Source organism: Dasypus novemcinctus, chromosome 13 (assembly GCF_030445035.2).
Source record: "Dasypus novemcinctus isolate mDasNov1 chromosome 13, mDasNov1.1.hap2, whole genome shotgun sequence".
NCBI classification, from domain to species: domain Eukaryota; kingdom Metazoa; phylum Chordata; class Mammalia; order Cingulata; family Dasypodidae; genus Dasypus; species Dasypus novemcinctus.
The window spans coordinates 3,759,220-3,777,715 of record NC_080685.1 but is presented as its reverse complement, the minus strand read 5'-3'; the positions used below and the strand labels follow the sequence as shown (position 1 = coordinate 3,777,715).

Genomic DNA, 18,496 nt, shown 5'->3' with positions numbered 1-18,496 from the left:
TTTTGATCACTATTCATACCTTTTATAGGCGTGACTGAGTTTAAACTGAGAAGTTTGACATTCTCATTTCTTTAAGGAGACACGACATGAGGTTTCTGGGTTTCAGAGCTATCTCCCCCCCCCCCCCTTTTTTTACGCCAGTTTAATTGGAGTTCAGGATTTCACACGGAGCCTGCTCTGTGGCCATGTGGACCAGCAGCAGGCAGAACTTCCCAATTCCTGAGAAGAGGCTCCTATGGGGAGCCCGCTGGCATGCCAGAAGCTGTGCTTATTATTCTAGGAAGAGTGAAGAGAAACCCTTTTAGTTGACTGACCTGGTGTCCCAGAGTTCCAGCCTAACCAAAGTTCACCATTTCACAGAATTCAATACCACTAACCAGAGGCATGAAAACATACACTGGCTTTGAATAAATGGACAAACACTAAAGAGCCACAACACACAGACAGAAACACGAAGCCCATCAATTTGACTCATAATTTTTGTTTCTCCAGTACGGCTGTTTCCAAATTTTCTCCTTTTTACTTTTATTTTTAGGAGGTTTCTTTGTTTAACTTTTGGGAAGTGCCACCATAGGCTATGGGGGGAGGGAGCTTATCTTTCTTTAATGCGTATCAGGGGGAACTGAGTTACAGCTAGTTAATTATTACAGCCTTAGCAAGGGGAAACTTCTAACAGGGCTCTTTGCCTACTCTTGCTGTTTACAAAACAAGCTCAATTGCAATCCAGCATTAAAATTAAAAGATATTTCTGGCTAAACTTCTCCATTGTTCAATTCATATTCAGACTAAGCTTTATTACAAAAATCAATTCATTTTTCTGTAACCAAGATCTTCCAAATTTGGACCAGTTCTTCAGGATGCATCCTTGTGGAAAGCACTGGGATACTGATCCCTCATTTCCTATGGTGGCTGAGAGAGAGAGAGCAGCCAAAAGAAAGGCACAAGAGGCAGCCGGCCTTTTTTTTAAAGAGAGGTAGGGAGCAGGACCTAAATCCATCAATGCCTCTCCCACTGTAACCAAACCTTCACTACCTTAGTGAAGGCAAACCAGATGCCAACCCACAGTCAGCTAAAACCAAACATCAGGTTTTTTTTCTTTTCAGACCTGGAGAAGATGGCTTCCCCCCAAACTTTTGGGGGTACTGTGGTCCTTTTGGGAGCTGATCAGGCCCTCCTTCTAACGTTTACTGTTAGGCCTTTCCTACACTATGCCCGCAGGGGTCTTACCTGTCTGGCATGCGGAGCTTCTTTTTTGTTCTCAGGATTTCCTTTTAGACCCTTTGGTGTGTCTGGCTTTTTCCTGGGAGGGATCCAGTGTAGCCCACAGTCTCTTTCTGGATTAAAAGGGGTCCAGGGGTACCCTGGGCTGGTGATTTGCCTGGGCTCTCCTGGCTTTCTTGGAGGCATCCGAAAGGGGCAACGAAATGCTGCTGTCTCTGGCCTTCATTGCAATCCTTGACGAGCCCCCAGGAAATGTAGTGGAAGCAGAGGATTCAGTGATCGTGTGTTGAAGGCTAGGACTCAGGAATCTCTGAGAAGGAAGATTTATTGCAACTGTCCAGGCCTGGCAGATTCCTGTCCAAAATACTGAGCCCTGTGCCAGTCTTGTAGGTTGCTTTTATACAAAGAGTATGGGGGATGGAATTAGGAAGCGTTTGATGTGTAGCGTTAGATTTTAGTTTTGGTTTTCGGAGCTTGGGGCTTTCCAGGAACTAGGCAGGCTGGAGTGGTTGTTGTGATTACAAGAAGAGGGTCTGCAGTTCTTATTGTTTGCATGCACACATGGCTTATGCTGGAATCTTAAGTTTAGCAAGCTTACACACACAGCCCAGGTTATTCACAAAGAAATACACGTCCATATCACCTCCAGCTTTGTTCCTCCAGGAAAATCCCTGGGAAGCTGCTAAGCACAGAACTAAGGAGCCTAGGGCAGCCTTTTCCCTGACAAGACACAAAATTGGAGCTGCTCTGGGGGCTGCATTCTTTTAGTTACCTCCCAACAAGGGATAAATGCCCTGCAAAAGATTTTTTCACTGGAAGGATTGGAGTGTTACAGGGGAATAAGCAGGGAGCTAGGAATTCCCAGGAACCTTTTAATCTTAACTGATGGCACATGAGGAGGTTGCTTTAGTAAATGGCCTAGATCTCGAGCCCCCATTCACTGCACTCATTAGGCACAACCGAGGTTAGAGAGGTCTGGAGTGTAGGCTAGGGCTGAGTAATTGGCTCCTGTGTTAATTAAGAAATTAACATTCTTACTTGCCACGTCAGGGGTCCCCTGAGGCCTCCTGGTCATGCTTTACCTGTGCATTCAGGCCCTTCTGTGCTCCCCTGGGGTCCACGTGGCGAGGCAGCTTGGGGCCAGGTTCCTGCTGATGAGGAGTCTGGATTCGGGTAACCCTTGGGTGACAGTGCCTTTAACGGTGGCAGTTAAAAGGTGAGACTGGCCTGGCCCTGCGCCCACCCCTCCAACCTCTCCATCTTGGCAGTGTGGCCTTGATTGTTGAAAACTGAGAAGGCTGTTTCTAAAAGGGAGTTAATGGAAGCTTGGGGGCCCAGGGAAAGTTTCTGCTGCTTTCCCCAGATATCCGGTGCAGACTGGAGTTCCTAGGGGAATCTGTCCTTCTCTAGAGTTAGGATCTACAGGGGGTGTTTTACAGCCTCGTCACCTTTCTCTGAACTAAGGCTGGTTTCTCAGCTCTGCCTCTGAGGAACTTCCCTGAGCTCATTTAAAACTGAGCAGTTTGGTAGTACGTTTCCTCGTTGATTTCAAGGAGACGTGACCACATGGTCTCTGGCCCTCAGACCTGTCTGTCCTCTCCTTTCTTACTCAAGTTTAACGGAATTCAGGGTCCCATACAGAGGCCACTCTCAGCCATACTGTGGCCACACGGAGTGGCAGGAAAAGATTAGCCTCTTTCTTTTTAGGCTGTCAGTAGGCAGGTTGTCACACTTAGATGCTGCCCTGTGTCCTAGGGGAGGATAACTGTATTCTCAGTCTGCGAGGCATCCCACCACTAGACCTGGTTGAGTGGATTACTTGCCGAGCCAGTGTCCTGGAGGTTGGAAGCCCTGCTTGCTGTCCCCATGTTCCAGGGATCAGGAGCCTATGTCTCTGGTGTCCCCAGAGCCTTCGAGGTCTTGGGAGCCATCTGGGTCCGGTTCCCAGACCTTAGCTTCCAAGCTGGGCTTTCCCGCTAGGAAAGGGACTGGCTAGGGACCTTTCTTTTACCTGCTTTGCAGAGGTCTTAGGAAGTAGCCATGAGCGAGCTCATCTCATGGCCACTCCTAGAGTCTGAGTTCCACAGTCAGATCCAACCTTAAAAGGCAATTAAGAAGCAGGGACTGATCTGTGGCTTACATCAAACAGCCTCAGGGGCCCCGGGGGCAATGAATTAAGAGGAGCTTCAGGGCCTCCCAGGGGCTGAGTAAGGAACTGGCTCAGGTGAGAATCTTGGGCACTGACAGGCTTTAATTAAAGGATTAGTCTCACTAGTCCTTGCTGGGTGTTGGGAGTGCCCCTTCCCTCTCTGTCTCCTGGCTGGCTCACCAAATAATATTACCAGATGGCTCTGGTTTCTGGGCTTATGTTGTATAACATAATTTAAGGACACATCATAGGGTAGGCAAGGGAGTAAAGAGTTTATTAAGAAACAAAAAAACAAGATAAGTACATAGTCTGAGGGATGGACCACAGCCTTGCTACAGGGTGAGTGGCACGGGTGGGGCTTTTTAAAGTCTGTTTGCTGTTCTGATTGGTTGCCCCACCTGTCATTTCTCAGGGGGCCAATGGTGAGGCCTTTTGAGGCTATCTGGCACTTTCCTTTCACCCTGAAAAGTTTTCTCACTCCAAACAAGATTCTTATGGCCAGGATCTTGCAGTGTCTTTCCAGCAGCCTTCTCTCAGGAGGTTTCTGGTGGGTTCTCTTGGCCCTTCGGTCAGTCAGTCATGTTGTCTGCCAGGCCAACCACTTTCCCCCTTTTGCTATACTAACCTGCTTCAGTTTCATCTCAAATAAGGGGATCAATTTGTTCAGTCTTTTTTTTAAGAGTTATTTATTTATTTATTTATTTATTTATTTATTTATCTGTTTATCCCCACCCACCCATCACCTCCCGTTGTCTGCTCTCTGTGTCCATTTGCTGGGTGTTCTTCTATGTCTCCTTGTCTTCTCATTAGGCAGCTCTGGGAACCAATCCTGGGACCTTCCAGAGTGGGAGAGAGGTGGTCATTCTCTTGCACCACCTCAGCTCCCTGGTCAGCTGTGTCTCTTATTGTTTCTCCTCTATGTCTCTTTTGGTTGCATTATCGTGTTACACCAGCTCTCAGCATGGATCAGCACTCCTGCGTGGGGCAGCACTCCTGCGCGGGGCAGTACTCCTGCGTGGGGCAGCACTCCTGCGTGGGGCAGTACTCCTGCGTGGGGCAGTACTTGGCGCAGGCCAGCACTCCATGCAGGCCAGTGCTCTGCGTGGGCCAGCTTGCCACAAGGGCCAGCTTGTCTTCACCAGGAGGCCCTGGGCATTGAACCCTGGACCTCCTATATGGTAGACAGGAGCCCAAATGCTTGAGCCACATCTGCTTCCCCAATTTGTTCAGTTTTAAGTAAGATATATAAGGGTTGAGCCATCAAGGAAACATTAGGAATCCAATTTCTATATCCTACCCGGCCTAAAATTCTTCCTAATTGACATTTGGTCTTGGGAGGAGGGAAGGTTAGAGTTCTTTGGATTTGGTCAAAGTCTGGGAGGAGGCTCTGGGGCAGGCATAGGGGCGGAAACAACGTGGCCCATATCGGTAGGTGACGTGGATGATGAAATGGGTTGGAATAGTACCTAAAAGAGGGTGGTGGCTACATTTTATTTCTTTGCCTGAAAGGACAGGAATACATATGGGACTTAGTTCCTTATCCTGGTCTGTTGAATCTGGTTCTAAAAGTTCCAAGTTAATTTTCTCCTTTTTTTGGAGAAAGATAAGTGTGCCTGGAATAATCCAAGGAAATCTCCTCTGAGAAGGTGAATTGAAGTAGAGGGTGCTAGCAAAAATTAATGGGTGCCTTGTAAAGACAGAGAAGGTAGCCTCACTATCTATTAGAGCCCGTATACCCTTGTTTCCAATTAGCAGATCTATCTCGCCTAAAGATGTATCATGGACAACTGGAAAAACCTCTGCCATATCCCTGGAGCAGCCCGAGCAGTTGTTTTAGAAGACACTTTGCTTCCTTAGAGGGCAAAGAGCTTTTGGGGGAGGGGGTGCTGCTATTTCAGGGTAGTTTTGGGCAGTCTCTTCCAATGTCGGGGTTGCTTGCAGTAATTACAAGGACCTGGGTCCTGAACCCTGGTGCCTGAAGTGTTCACGGAGAGCTGATTTAACAGCCACTGTAATTGGCAGCTCCTCGTTTGTGTTCATTGTACTTGCATTCTTTTAGCTTGGGGGCATTTCTTTTTCTCAGCCTTTTTAAAGATGTGATCCAATTGATATGTAAGATTTACTAAATCATTAGGTTCCTTTGTGACCCAATTTAGTTGTTCATGGTTTAGAGTGGTGCTTCTTTCTTCTGAAAGACTGTTAACAAAAGTAGAATTAGATAAGGTTGTTAGGAACAGAAGTGGTGCGGTGCCTGTCTGATACGATCCAACCATCTAGCCCTGAGACACCAGATTTCAGAGAGAGAGAGAGTGTTGCTAAGCACAAAGGAGGGGATCAGACAGGCACCCGCCCCAAAACCTGTCTCTCGAGTCTAAGGATTTTTCTAGATTCTAGAGTCAGGGTTTTTCTAGATTCACACAAGGGAAGATACAGAGTGTTATCATTACAATACTAAGTGTAAACGAGGGTTGAGACTAGTCACAATATTGAGTATAAACACGGTCTGAAACTAGTTCAGTGAGTTTCAGTAATTTCAGGTACTAACTTTTGGCTATACTACAATATATTAAAAGTAAAAAAAAAATCTATATGATGATTCAGTGGTCATAATGATTTGCTAATTCTTAGCTCTCAATTACAGGGTGGAGTTTTCATAGTTAATATGGTCAAGACCGGAGAATTATTTAAAGGGTTTTTGAGCCTGTTATATTCATAAATGGGCTTGTCAAGCTTCTGGTTACATTGTTAGGTTTTTCTCCAATCAATAATTTGGGGGAAGACTTCAGATATGATCTTGTGGAGTTCCTTAGCTAGCTTACATGCCTCAGTATTATCAGTAGCTCTTTGTATTGAAAAGGCATTTGTGGGATCTTTTCAATTACTTTGTCTGTCCAGATTTTGGCATAACCTTCACCAAAGGTCATGTGAATTAATTGGTAGAAGTTTGAGGATCCAGGCTCATAAATCTGAGTAATATTGAATTCTTTCGCAAAGCCTATGGGGTCTTCAGCAGGATTTAGGAAATCTTATCACTCTAGAAGGGGAGTTAGGCTGAGTGAGGACCAACAGGAGGAGGACAGGAGGTGTTTAAAGGAGGGCTGGAACAGTCAGAGTGGAGAGTTCTGGATAACTTTTCAAGCATGATAAGGTACTTAGATAAGTCTTATTTAGACTCTTAATTTAGTATTTGTTTCTAGAAGAGAGGCAATTTTAGAATTAGTTATAAATTTGGAAGCTTTCAAGTAATAATTAAAATAAGTATCCCATTAGGGTTGCTACTTTTGTAGCCTCTATCTTCTAGTTGAGTACACAAATATACCAATCTAGGCAAATCAAAAGGTCCCCTTTGTGGCCATTATAATTCAAGATTTTCTCTAGTGTGCCAGGTCCAGCAGGTTAAGATTTTACATGAAGCAGGACCATAATTTTTGTACAAGAAGCCAGCTGGCGTGCTAGACAGTGGTGTACCATTACAGTTCTTAGAAGATTGGAACCAATTCTTTTACTTATTTCTGATTGTGAGCAATCCTAAACCCTAAACCTGAGAGGAATGGCCTGGGTTTGGGGCAAGTGTGCCATTTTGCAGTGTGCCTCCACGGGATACTGGTTTTACCTGGTGAACAGCCTGTGCTCTAGTTGTCCATCCTCGGCCAGGTGTCCCTAAGTGCACTGCCACGGTCTGGAGGGTGGCAGGTAACCTTGTGTCATTCTAGCCCATCTGTGACCCCCTAATCCTTTCGTGGGAGTCTTGGTCTTCGGAAGCTGAGGCTTCTCAAGAAAATGTGGCAGGTGCTCGAAAAGCATCTAAATGCCTATCTTGTGCCCACCAAAATAATGACTTGATTGCTCACGGTCAGAACAGAGGTCGGGTTGATTGTTAGAAGTGCCCCTCCACCGAAAAGAGCTCAGTACCAAAGCGGGAATTTCTACAGTCCCATTTGAGTCCTCACCAGACGAGGAAAGGTTCCTCGTCTACCAAAAAGGGCAGACCCAAAAGGGCTGCGGCAGCCAGCCTGCACCACAACCACATTTCAGATGCCCTTTACCAACAGACACCCCAAGAAAAGCCAGACCCTCAGCCAGGCAGAGGAGCTGGGAACCAAGAGGCCTCCCCCACCGGAACCAGCGGCCCTGGGGAGGCTGCAGAGCCCAGGGGCTCCTGAGGGCGGGGTCAGATCCCTGGCTCTGCCCTCAGGCTGCTGGTCACTTTGGGTCCATTTTCTGACACGAAAGGTCACCTGAGAAATAACAAACTAAACTGCAAGGCAGCAAAGGGGTTATTTGCCCTAGAATTGCAGCTGAGGGTGCACAGGTTCAGGGAGCAGCCCCAGTGCAGTCCTCTCGTCGCATCGCGCGAGGGTTTTTAAAGAAAAGGAGATTCCATGGCCCTGACTGGCAGGTATCTGGCACTCGGTGGTCCTGAAGTTAGTTCACCGAGTTCCTTACCTCTGGGCTGGCGTCTGGTGTCGGCTTCCCTAGGATTTGGGGGAGTACAGCTGCTGCAGGCTTCGTCCACTCTGGCAGCCCGTGAGCCCTGGCTGAGATGGGGGTGGGAGGAACCCCAAGAACGCCCTCCCAGCTCCACTTTACGTCTCTCAGCCATAGTCACCGCTTTCTTTCTTTTTACAATCACTGACTCTCCCTGCGTGGCTCCTCGGCTAAGAGCTGGGCTTTGCATTAGCGAGAGCTCGTGTTTACTTAGCCTGGGCAGGTGCCCAGGACCCGAGCGGTTCGGTGTTTCGCAGAGCAGGCGGCTTAACGGCCCAGGGCCAAGGGGCAATCTGCAGAGGTAGGGCTGAATCCCACCGTGTGGCCCTCGAGGTCCCGCTCTCCAGGGCTCTGCACTGTCAGCTTCACCAGGAACCTCGGGGATGGACAGAATCGTCCCATTTCACAGATGTGGAAGCCCAAGTTCACAGGGAACACCGAAAATCGGCCAATAGTGGACTGACGTGTCTTTTCCTTCTTATTTTCCCTCTATCTCTTGTTCTAGAACTTTATGATCTGGCCCAGGTAGGGCTTGACTTTGCCAATCAATGAAAACACTTCTTTCCTCTTTCTTTGGTTCCTTTGTCTGCCTTTTCCTTTCTCCAGGAAGTATCTTTTGTAATTATAAATATTTACTGAGTGACTTTGCTATGCTCTGAAATAATTGAGAGAGACATAGCACTTGCCTTTTCAGAATTTATGTTCTAAAAGTATTGACTAATTTTTTTTTTTTTTTTGCCAGAGAGATTGGAACAATTATCAGGTCGTTAGGATGCTGCCCTAGCGAAGGAGAGCTACATGATCTGATTGCAGAAGTAAGTAAGGCAAAGAAAGTTTCATTTAGTGGACTCTTGAGTATTGATCCAAAGGACCCTGCGCAATGATTTGTAATTAAAAGATCCTTACCTGAAACTAAGAATGCTGAAAACTAATGAATGTGCTCAGTGAAAACTTTAGGGCAGCCAAGCATATTAACCAGCCAATAAGATCTGAAAGAATTAAGATCAGCTCTTGAAGAAATGACTATGAGCTCGTAATTCCATGGATGATGTAAAGACCTCACTTTAGATATTATCTTATCTTTCAAATTAGTTGAAGAAAGACAAGTAGGTGTAAGGGATTGATCATATGCAGAAAGAATATTGACATATGAATATGAAAGACAAATAGTAAATGATACCAGTTCAAAGAGATTAGAAGCAGAAAGGGAGACCACAAGGGATTTACGTTTATTTGGAGGAAGTAAAAATAACATTGAGAACAAGTAGTAAACAGGATACAATAGTAAACTGTTAAAGAAAATGGCTGCCTGCCTTGGGTGTGGCTGGAAGATGACCCCTCTTCCAGAAGGGCTTTCCATGAGTCAAAAACACTTGGCCTGCAGGGGTCTTTCAGGAAAATGGAACACGGAGGAGCATCACCTGGTGACGAAACTGGTCTCTGTCCCAGAGGCAGCCTATCAGAAGGGACAGCATGCCATACTAATCCATGTGGACCTGCCCCCCATTTTATAAGCCCCCCTGTGTAAATGGAAGCGCATTGCCTGCTAGTCAGAACACTTCCTCAGTGGCTTCCACATTTGTCCTATGAGCGCCCCCTCTGTACCCCCTCCGTGGGTCTCCCTTCTACTTTCTGAGTGGGATGTTGCCTGATTCATGAATTGCTCAATGAAGCTCCAAGAACCTAGATTCCATGAGTCATTTTTCCTTGATCAGAACTAACTTGACATTGACCAGACATCCTAAGAATTTAAAAAAATGACAAACTGTAACAGTGTAGATGAGTCCGTGGAGAGAATTGCCCCATAAAGCAGCAATGGGCAACCCAAGACCAGAGAGCCGAATGTGCTCTCTGGCCTTGATCTGATTTCAAGTGCAGCTTTCAGGTTAATGAAACAGAGGACTTAAGGGGAAAAGCTACCTGGGCAACTCCCAGGAGAAGAATTTTTTCAGAATTGCTTATCCCTAGAAGCCAGGATTAACAAAGACTGTGTTTTCGTTTGCTGAAAGTGGTGGGAGCAATATACCAGAAATGGGTTACTTTTACAGTGGGAAATTACTCGGTTGAAAAGCTGACAGTTCTGGGGCCGTGAACGTGTCCAAATCAAGGCAGCACTGGGAGCTCCTTTCTCGTGGGCGGCCGAGGGCGGTCAGCACCTGGCAGGGCGTGCAGCAGCGGCTCCGCTGCCCCCTCCCCCGGCCCTCCCTGCTTCAGCTTCCGGCCCCTGCGGCCTCCTCTCGCAGCTTCTGGTCTCCCCTCAGTCTCTGCAGCTTCCTTCTGTGTCTGGGCTTTTTGTTCCTGTGTTTATAAAGGATCCAGTAAGAGGGTTAAGACCCACCCTGGGTCCCACAATCTCATCCAAGGCCCGTAACTAAAGTGATTTTAATCAAGAGTTCCCGCCTACAATAGGTTCACATGCACGGGAATGGATTAGCTCTAAGAACAGGATTTTCTGGGGTCCACAAAAGCTTCAAACTGCCACAGAGGATAAGGGAGAAAGGCAGGAAAGTGGGATTTTATTTTATGGTTTATTCCTTGCACCGAGCACAGTGCCTGCGTTAAAGAGGCCCTTTGCCAACGTCACATTGAAGAGAAGGAACTGTGACTCTGAGTATGGGAGTAATACCTACTTCAAAGTTGGCTCCACAAGTAAATGAAACAATGTATAAGACGGCACTTTGAATCCCAAAGTACTGTATAAAGTTAAGGAATGGAAGATTAGAAAGATGATCCTACTGCCCAGACATTAGCACCTTGCTAACTGAACAGAAGTACCCATTTTGCGTTAACACTTAAAAATATTCGATAAAGCAAGGAGTTGTAAGGATACAATGTTTTCAACTTGGGGATTCTATAAAAATACTTTTATGAGTGGGGGAAAATTCGATTTTTCCTGAATTGCTTCTCACATAAGTAAGGTTGCCGACTACTGCCTTAAAATGTTAAAGATAAAGAATTGACCTTAGGGTGAGGAAGCCTGGCACTGTGGAAAGATGGGAACTGAAAGATGAGTTTACAGGGAAATCATCATTATTGGATATAATTTACTAGATTAGGTGGAGCAATAATGAAAAATGCCTCTGATGGTCAGAGAGAAAAACTTTCGGAGCCTCCTCCCTCTGTGGAAGCCTTAAGGTTTTTGTGTGTATGTTTTAATGTGTAGTAGGTCAGCAAACCACAGCCCCTGGGCCAAATCCAGCCCCCCACCTCTTTTTTCCTTAGTAAAATTTTACTGAAACACAGCTAAACTGATGTTATTTTCTGTAACAGTTTTCACGCTTTAGTATTGGGCAACATTAAGTAGTTGTGACAGAGACCAGATGGCTTGCAAAGCTTAAAACGTTTACCCTCTGGCCCTTTATAGAAAAGTTGCGACTCTTGATCTATAGGTTTCTACAGCAAGGAAGAACAAATGTCACATCTGGGGCTAGGAGATCAGGTTCAAATCCCTCGACTCCCACTTATAGCTAGCTGTCTGGTCTTCATTGAGCCCATTTAGTCTCTCAAAGCTGGGTTCCACATCTGCAAAAAGAAATGAAATAGTATCAAAGTGTTGTTATGAGGATTTAGTTTAATAGGGATTTTTTTCCTTTAGTTTTTAAGCATTTTAAAAATTTATTTTATTTTATGATTATTTTTTAACAGAAATTTAATGGTTAGGAATCAATGGTCATTTGGTGGGCACCTGGTGCATATTTGGTTTTGCTTGCTTTACAGGTAGCTCTTTACCAAAAGGTCCCCACTAATTTGGGCAGTTAGCCACAGTGGATGCTAAGATCCCAAGTTTTTATACTTTCTTTACCCTTTTCTTAGGCACGTTGACCCAGACTTTTAAAATAATACCTATTTAGAACAGTTATGAACGAATAGGGATCTCAGAGCTATCTAAACTTTATAATCTATCCACTTAGTATCCATGACTAGCAACTTGTCGTGCATAATCTCTGCCTGTTTGGAATATCACGAAAACTGGCAAGTGTGTAAAGAGTTAGTGAATATTTTCCTGACATGCAGGTTATCAAATGATCCTTCCTTTAAGACTAAGGACCATCTAGGATCTTCAGTGTTCCAGAGCTGAGAGGAGGTAATGGCATTTAGTATAAGTGCAAAGAATATTTGGAATTCTATATCCTTTGAATTTCATACCTAAGTGGAGTTATGGAGAATTAAAAGTAGTTCCAAAGGGGAACTAAAAGGTGTTTGGAAAAGAAGGCTTATGTTGACAAGATTATTACATTGCAATCATGATAAGCAGGTCACTTAATCAAGAAGATGTCACAGTCATAAATGCCTATGACCTAATAACAGAACTTCAAAATACATGAAGCAAAAATGGACTGGTTAAAGGGAGAAATAGACAATTCCACAACCACAATTGGAGATTTGTACAACCCTTTCTAAATAATGGCTAGAGCAGCTAGACAAAATGCTAGCAAAGAGCGAGAAGATCTAACAACACCATCAAGCACTCTGAACTAATTGATATTTGCAGACTATGACACCCAACAACTGCCAAGTGCATGTACTTTCCAAGTGTTTAAGTGCTGGGCCGTAAGATAAGTCTCAACAATTTAAAAAAAAATTGAAATCATAGAGTAAAAAAATGGAATTAAATTAGAAATCAATTGAGAATAAGGTAACTAGGAAATCCTCAAATATTATGAATTAAGTAACACTTCTCATAATTCATGAATCAAAGATCAATCACAAGGGGGAATTGGAAAATATTTCACCCTGAAATATTCATGGAGTAGAAATCTCTACACTTTTAAGGTGACAGTTCTCCCCACATTTATCTATAGATTCAATACATGCCCCACATTTATCTATAGATTAAAAAACAATCTTTTTTGAAGAAATTTATAAGTTGATTCTAAAATTTATTGGAAAGACAAAGGACCTAGAATAGCTAAAATAATAGACCCACACTTACATGGTCATTTGATCTTTGACAAAGGGGTCAAGGTACTTCGATGAGGAAAACATATGAGTTTCAACTGATGGTGCTAGAACAGCTGAATATCTGAATGGGAAAAATCAAACTTAAACCCTTCCTTACACAATACACAAAAGTTAACTTGAAATGGATCATAAGCCTGGACATAAGAGCTAAAACTGAAAAACTTCTAGAAGAAAACAGTAGGAAACTGTGTGACCTTGGGTTTGCCCAAGATTTCTTATGTATGATACAGAGTGGTTAAACTATAAAAGAAAAATGATTAACTTTGTCAAAATTTTGTTCAGCAAATGACACAGTTTAAAAACAGCACCAATAACAGGAACAAACACAAAAATACAAGCCACAGATTAGAAGAAAAATATTTGCAAATCATTTATGTGACAAAGATCTTAGGTCCAGAATATATAAATAGCTCTTTCAATTAATAATAAGAGCATTGATATGGTTCAGTTTATGTGTCACCTGGGCCAGGTAATGTTGCCTGGTTATTTGATCAGGCAAACACTGGCCTAATTATTACTGTGAAGACATTTCCTGGACTTAAATCATAAATAAGTTGATTGCATCTATGGCAGATTACATCCACAATCAGCTGAGGAGACTGCCTTCAGCAATGAGAGACATCTTGTCCAATCAGTTGGCCTTAAAAGAAATGATGATTTCAGCAGTCAGAAGAAAGAATCTCCATCTCTGCTTTGGCCAACCAGCTTCTCCTGGAGAATTAATCAAATCATTCATCAGAGTTCCCAACTTGCAGCCTGCCCTATGGAATTTGGACTTGTGCATCCCCACAGTTACATGAGACAATTTTATAAAATCTCATAATATTTACAGATATCTCCTATCAGTTTTGTTTCCCTAGAGAACCCCAACTAAAACAACCAATCCAATTTTAAAAATAACCAAAGATTTGAACAGACATTTAATAAATGATATCAGAATGGCCACTAAACACACGAAAAGATGATGAATATCACTGGTCATTGAAAGTAACGTGCTATCACTGTACCTACTGGACTTGCTAAAATGAAACAGGTTGACAGTATCAAATATTGGCAAGAATTTGGAGCAGGTAGAACACTCATACATTACTGGTTTGACTATAAAATAGTACAGCCATTCTGGAAAACAATATGACAGTGTCTTTAGAGGTAAATGTACACTTACTAAATATAGCAGTTTGATATTATTGATGAATTCCAAAATGAAATATTGGCTTATATTTGTAAACTGATCTTCTCCTCTGGGCATATTAGATTATATTGGATTCATAGGTTTACTGGATTAAGTCGTTATGTAAACCTCTTGTGCCAGTAGGATGTTGAGTCCCCACCCACCAAAGAGTGGGGACTCATGGATAAAAGGCATGGCAAGGGACAGAGTTGAAGGTTTTTGATGTTGGAGTTTTGATGTTGGAATTTGATGCTGAAGGCTTAAGGTGGAGCCCCTGGAAGTAAGCTCACAGAGGAAGAGAGGAACCCTGAACCCAGAGAGAAGCCTGAGGAAGGGAGGAACCCAGGAAGCCTGAACCCTCGCAGACGTCGGCAACCATCTTGCTCCAACACGTGGAAATAGACTTTGGTGCGGGAAGTAACTTATGCTTTATGGCCTGGTATCTGTAAGCTCCTACCCCAGATAAATACCCTTTATAAAAACCAACTGATTTCTGGTATTTTGCATCAGCACCCCTTTGGCTGACTCATACACTATACAATCCAGCAATCCCACTTGTAGGTTTTTACCCAAGAAAAATGAAAATATATGTCCACACAGATTGTGTGTCCTGCCATGTTCCACTGGGTGGACTGGGGGAGAGTGTAGACTACAATGTAGATCACTGTCCATGTGGTGCAGCAGTGCTCCAAAATGTATTCACCAGGTGCAGTGAATGTTCCATGATAATGGAAGTGGTTGTGGATGTGGGAGGAGTGGGGTGGGGGTTGGGGATATATGGGGGATCTCGTATTTTTTGCATGTAACATTTAAAAGAAAATAAAAGGGAGCAGAGGTGGCTTAAGTGATTAGGCACCTCCCTCCTACATCAGAGGTCCTGGGTTCAGTTCCCGGTGCCTCCTAAAAGAAACAAGACAAACAGATACAGCAAGTACAAACAACAAGGGGGTGGGGAGAAATAAATAAATAATATTAATCTTTAAAAAAAAGAAAGAAGAAAAAAAATTTAAAAACAAAAACAAATGTTTATAATAGGATCAATCACAATATCTCTAAAAAACTGGAAACAACCTAAATCTCTATAATTTGGGGAATGGATAAATAAGTTCTGGGATATCCATACTATGGACTACTACTCAAGAATAAAAAGGAACAAAACAGTGATATACACAAAACATGGGTGAATCTCAAAAATAATATGTTAAGTAAAAGAAGTCAAATGCAAAAGACTGTATATTATTATTTCATTTATGTGAAATTGTGCAAAAGGCAAAACTGTAGTGATAGAAAGTAGATCAGTGGTTGCCTGGGATGAGGAATTGGGGGATAGGATCAAATGCAAAGGAGCTTGAATTAACTTTTTATAAAGAAGGAGGTTTTCTATATCTTGATTGTGGTGATGGTTATATGACTATAAAATTCCCCCAAATTAATTCAAACTGCACATGTTACTGCATTTAAATTATTTTTCAATGAAACTGTGAGAAAGCATAATAAAGGAGTATTATGGACAGCTTTTTCCTCTTTCTTCAGTCAGTGGAGTCCAGATATGAAAGTTGGCTTGGGTTTAGGAACTGAGGAAAGAATCATGCCTTTTTATTGGGTTGACCATCCTTAACCTCCAGCTCCTCCATCCTGGCCTTTTTTGGAAACAGTATTCTTGTTGGCTACTCGTCTGTTTTAACCACGCTCTGTTAACCATCTCCACAGCTCCCTCACTCCTTTTCCATCCTTACTGGTCATCATATGCTGCCGCTTAGCTTCTGTTGTTAAACAACTCTGCTTGGCTTCTATTACTTGCAAGGGTAGGGGTAGGGTGGGTGGGTAGGAGTTGGGAGTGAAAGGAATGGTGAGCCATCCATGTACATTAATGGTCCTGGTAGGTGATTGCCTACTCTACCACCAGCCCTGGCCTGGAGGAGAAGCGTCATAGAACTTCTTAGTAATGACGGTGCCCTTCTCACCAGCGCGTCCTGACAGCCTTGGTGAGTGGTGCGTCTTCTGGGCCCTAGCACGGGACATGATCCTCTGGTTTTCTTTTTTTTTTTTTAAGATTTATTTATTTAATTACTTATTTATTTGTATTTATTTCTCTCCCCTTCCCCTCCATCTCCCCCCCCCCCCCAAGTTGTCTGCTCTCTGTGTCCATTTGCTGTGTGTTCTTCTGTGTCTGCTTATATTCTTGTCAGCGGCACCTGGAATCTGTGTCTCTTTTGTTGGGTCATCTTGCTGCATCAGCTCTCCATGTGTGCGGCACCATTCCTGGGCAGGCTGCACTTTCTTCGCTCTGGGCAGCTCTCCTTACAGGGTGCACTCCTTGCCCATGGGGCTCTCCTATGCTTGCACATATCAGCACTGCACGTGTGCCAGTTCCACATGGGTCAGGAGGCCCGGGGTTTGAACCCTGGACGTCCCATGTGGTAGGCAGACGCTCTATCCGTTGAGCCAAATCCGCTTCCCTAGTAAATATTCTGACTCATATCCACTCTAGCCTGCCCACTTCTCTCAGCCAAGGCAGCTCTGGCTTTTCTGTTTCACTCAGTGTTGGTTGCAATTACTTTAAGTCTCTAAGGGCCACCCTCGCAGCAAGTTTGCCCCATCCTCTAGCATCTTTGCCAAGGTGTTACATCCTGTGCCCTGAGAGAGTGTCCAAAGTCAATGAATTCTTACCGTCCAGTTGTATAGTCTAGCCCCCCAGCCAGGTCAATCTAGCCCAAGTTATCAGTCAGCCTGCCCCAACAGAGGAGATGGGGGCTACCCCCGAGGGATCTCCTACAGCACAGCAGAAGTCTGCTTCCTACTAGAGAAGGGTGGGCCACCTTGATAAGCCAGAGAGTCCAGAGGATCTGCCCAGCTAACATCCTCAGGGATTTCCATCTGGATGTTTCCATACCATGTTTTAGGGTGCCAGGTTTTTGCAGTCAGGGTCCTGATCTTAGCAAAATAGGCCTGCCTTATCTGAATATTTAAACATTTCTGGATGTCTTTAATTCTAACTCTTAGATCTTCTCTTTCAGAGATGTCAAGCTATGGCCCACAAGCCAGATCCTCCCCTGGCCTATTTCTGTACAGCCTTGCGAGCTAAGAATGGTTTTTCCATTTTTAAAAGCTTAGAAAAACAAACAAAGAATACACGACACATCTTATATTCCCTACAAAGCCTAAAATATTTACGTCTTGTGTTTACCTTTTACAGAAGAAGTTTACCAAGCCCCATTTTTTTATTGCCCATCTAAGTCTGCTCTTTCCGTGAAGGAGGTAAGAGCTTCTTTGTAATCTACTGAAGAGACCCTCTGGTTTTCACGTCTAGTCTTTAACTGCTGGAAGAGGGCCCTCAGTTTCTCATTCTTCTTCTGCAGGGTATCAGTGCAGCTTAAGAGTACACAGCCAGCCCTGCTGCTCTGTAGGCACTGTCCCCCCATATCTTTCAAATGCTTGACTCATGGCACCTGCAAGGGCTTTCCTCCTCCCTAGGATTTTCAAGGGGTGGAATCTTTAGCAATGACCCGCCAGGGGTCGTCATGTTCCAGATTCCACCAAGGACAGCGTTGCTTTTGGCCTGCCTGGCAGTAACTGAACCTCTCTCAGAACCCCATCTTACTGCCTGTTTCCTCAGACCGTTCCTACAACCACTCGTAATACTCGGGGTCCTCTGAGAAGCAAGCACTAAGGCAGCATTAGATTTGCAAGTGGTTTATTGGGGGAAACACCTGTGAGGGGATCATTGGAGCCAGGGCAGGCTGGGAAAGCCATCAGAATATGATGCAGGTCTGAACCTGTGAAGGAGAGATGGGAGGAAGAAGGGTTGAGAAGGACAAATCTTGGATTGCAGCAGTTCTAAGAAGTATCAACAAAGACTGGGGAGTTCTCAATTCAAACCTAGCCATGAAAGGAGTCCCTTTTCTTTCAGAAATGAGACCTGTCTTTGTATCCCTGCCATACTCAGTTATTGACTGGGATCAACCCATGGGAAGTGCAGCCTTGGCTAAAATGTTATAATGGTTTTATGATGGCTGGCGATATAATTCAATTGTTTTTTTTTGCAGTTGGAGCTCTAAGAGGTGCATTCATGGCTACCATGTTTGTTATCTGGAAGAACTGTAATGTCAACCAGGGTTGAATGTCCAGTAGAAATGTGGTTAAAAGGAGTTGGCTGCTCCATACTTTCTCTTTCTAAGTTCCTCATGGCCAACTTCCAGCTTTCAGGAGTAGATCAAAGCAGAGCACTGCTCAGGGCTGAAATGAAATTCCTCATCTGATCCAAGCAGTGGGACATGGAAGATTGAGCAGAAACATGGCCAGCACATGGTCAAGGCATGTCAGTAATAGATAAGAACTGGGCCAGGCTTATTCTGCAATTCTGTCCTTAGGTAAAAAGATGATATAATGGTAGGGACGATCTTGGTGGTGATAGTCCTCAAAATATCTATCTCTCTAATCAAACATCTTCAGTGTGGAACGGTTGCCTTCTTCATCTGGTACACTGCTGTCATTCTGGTATCTCC

The 18,496-nt window shown here is 44.1% G+C and overlaps 1 protein-coding gene across 5 annotated transcripts in view; it reads left to right on the top strand.

Annotated features, from left to right (window-relative positions):
* Positions 1–18,496, top strand: part of EFCAB2 (EF-hand calcium binding domain 2) — a 213,138-nt gene that overhangs the window by 143,770 nt on the left and 50,872 nt on the right. For all 5 annotated transcript variants that reach the window (XM_023584718.3, XM_058309398.1, XM_071207326.1 and 2 more), the window contains exon 3: positions 8,601–8,673. In XM_023584718.3, coding sequence (XP_023440486.1) covers positions 8,601–8,673 — 73 coding nt within the window. The remainder of the gene's footprint in view (positions 1–8,600; positions 8,674–18,496) is intronic.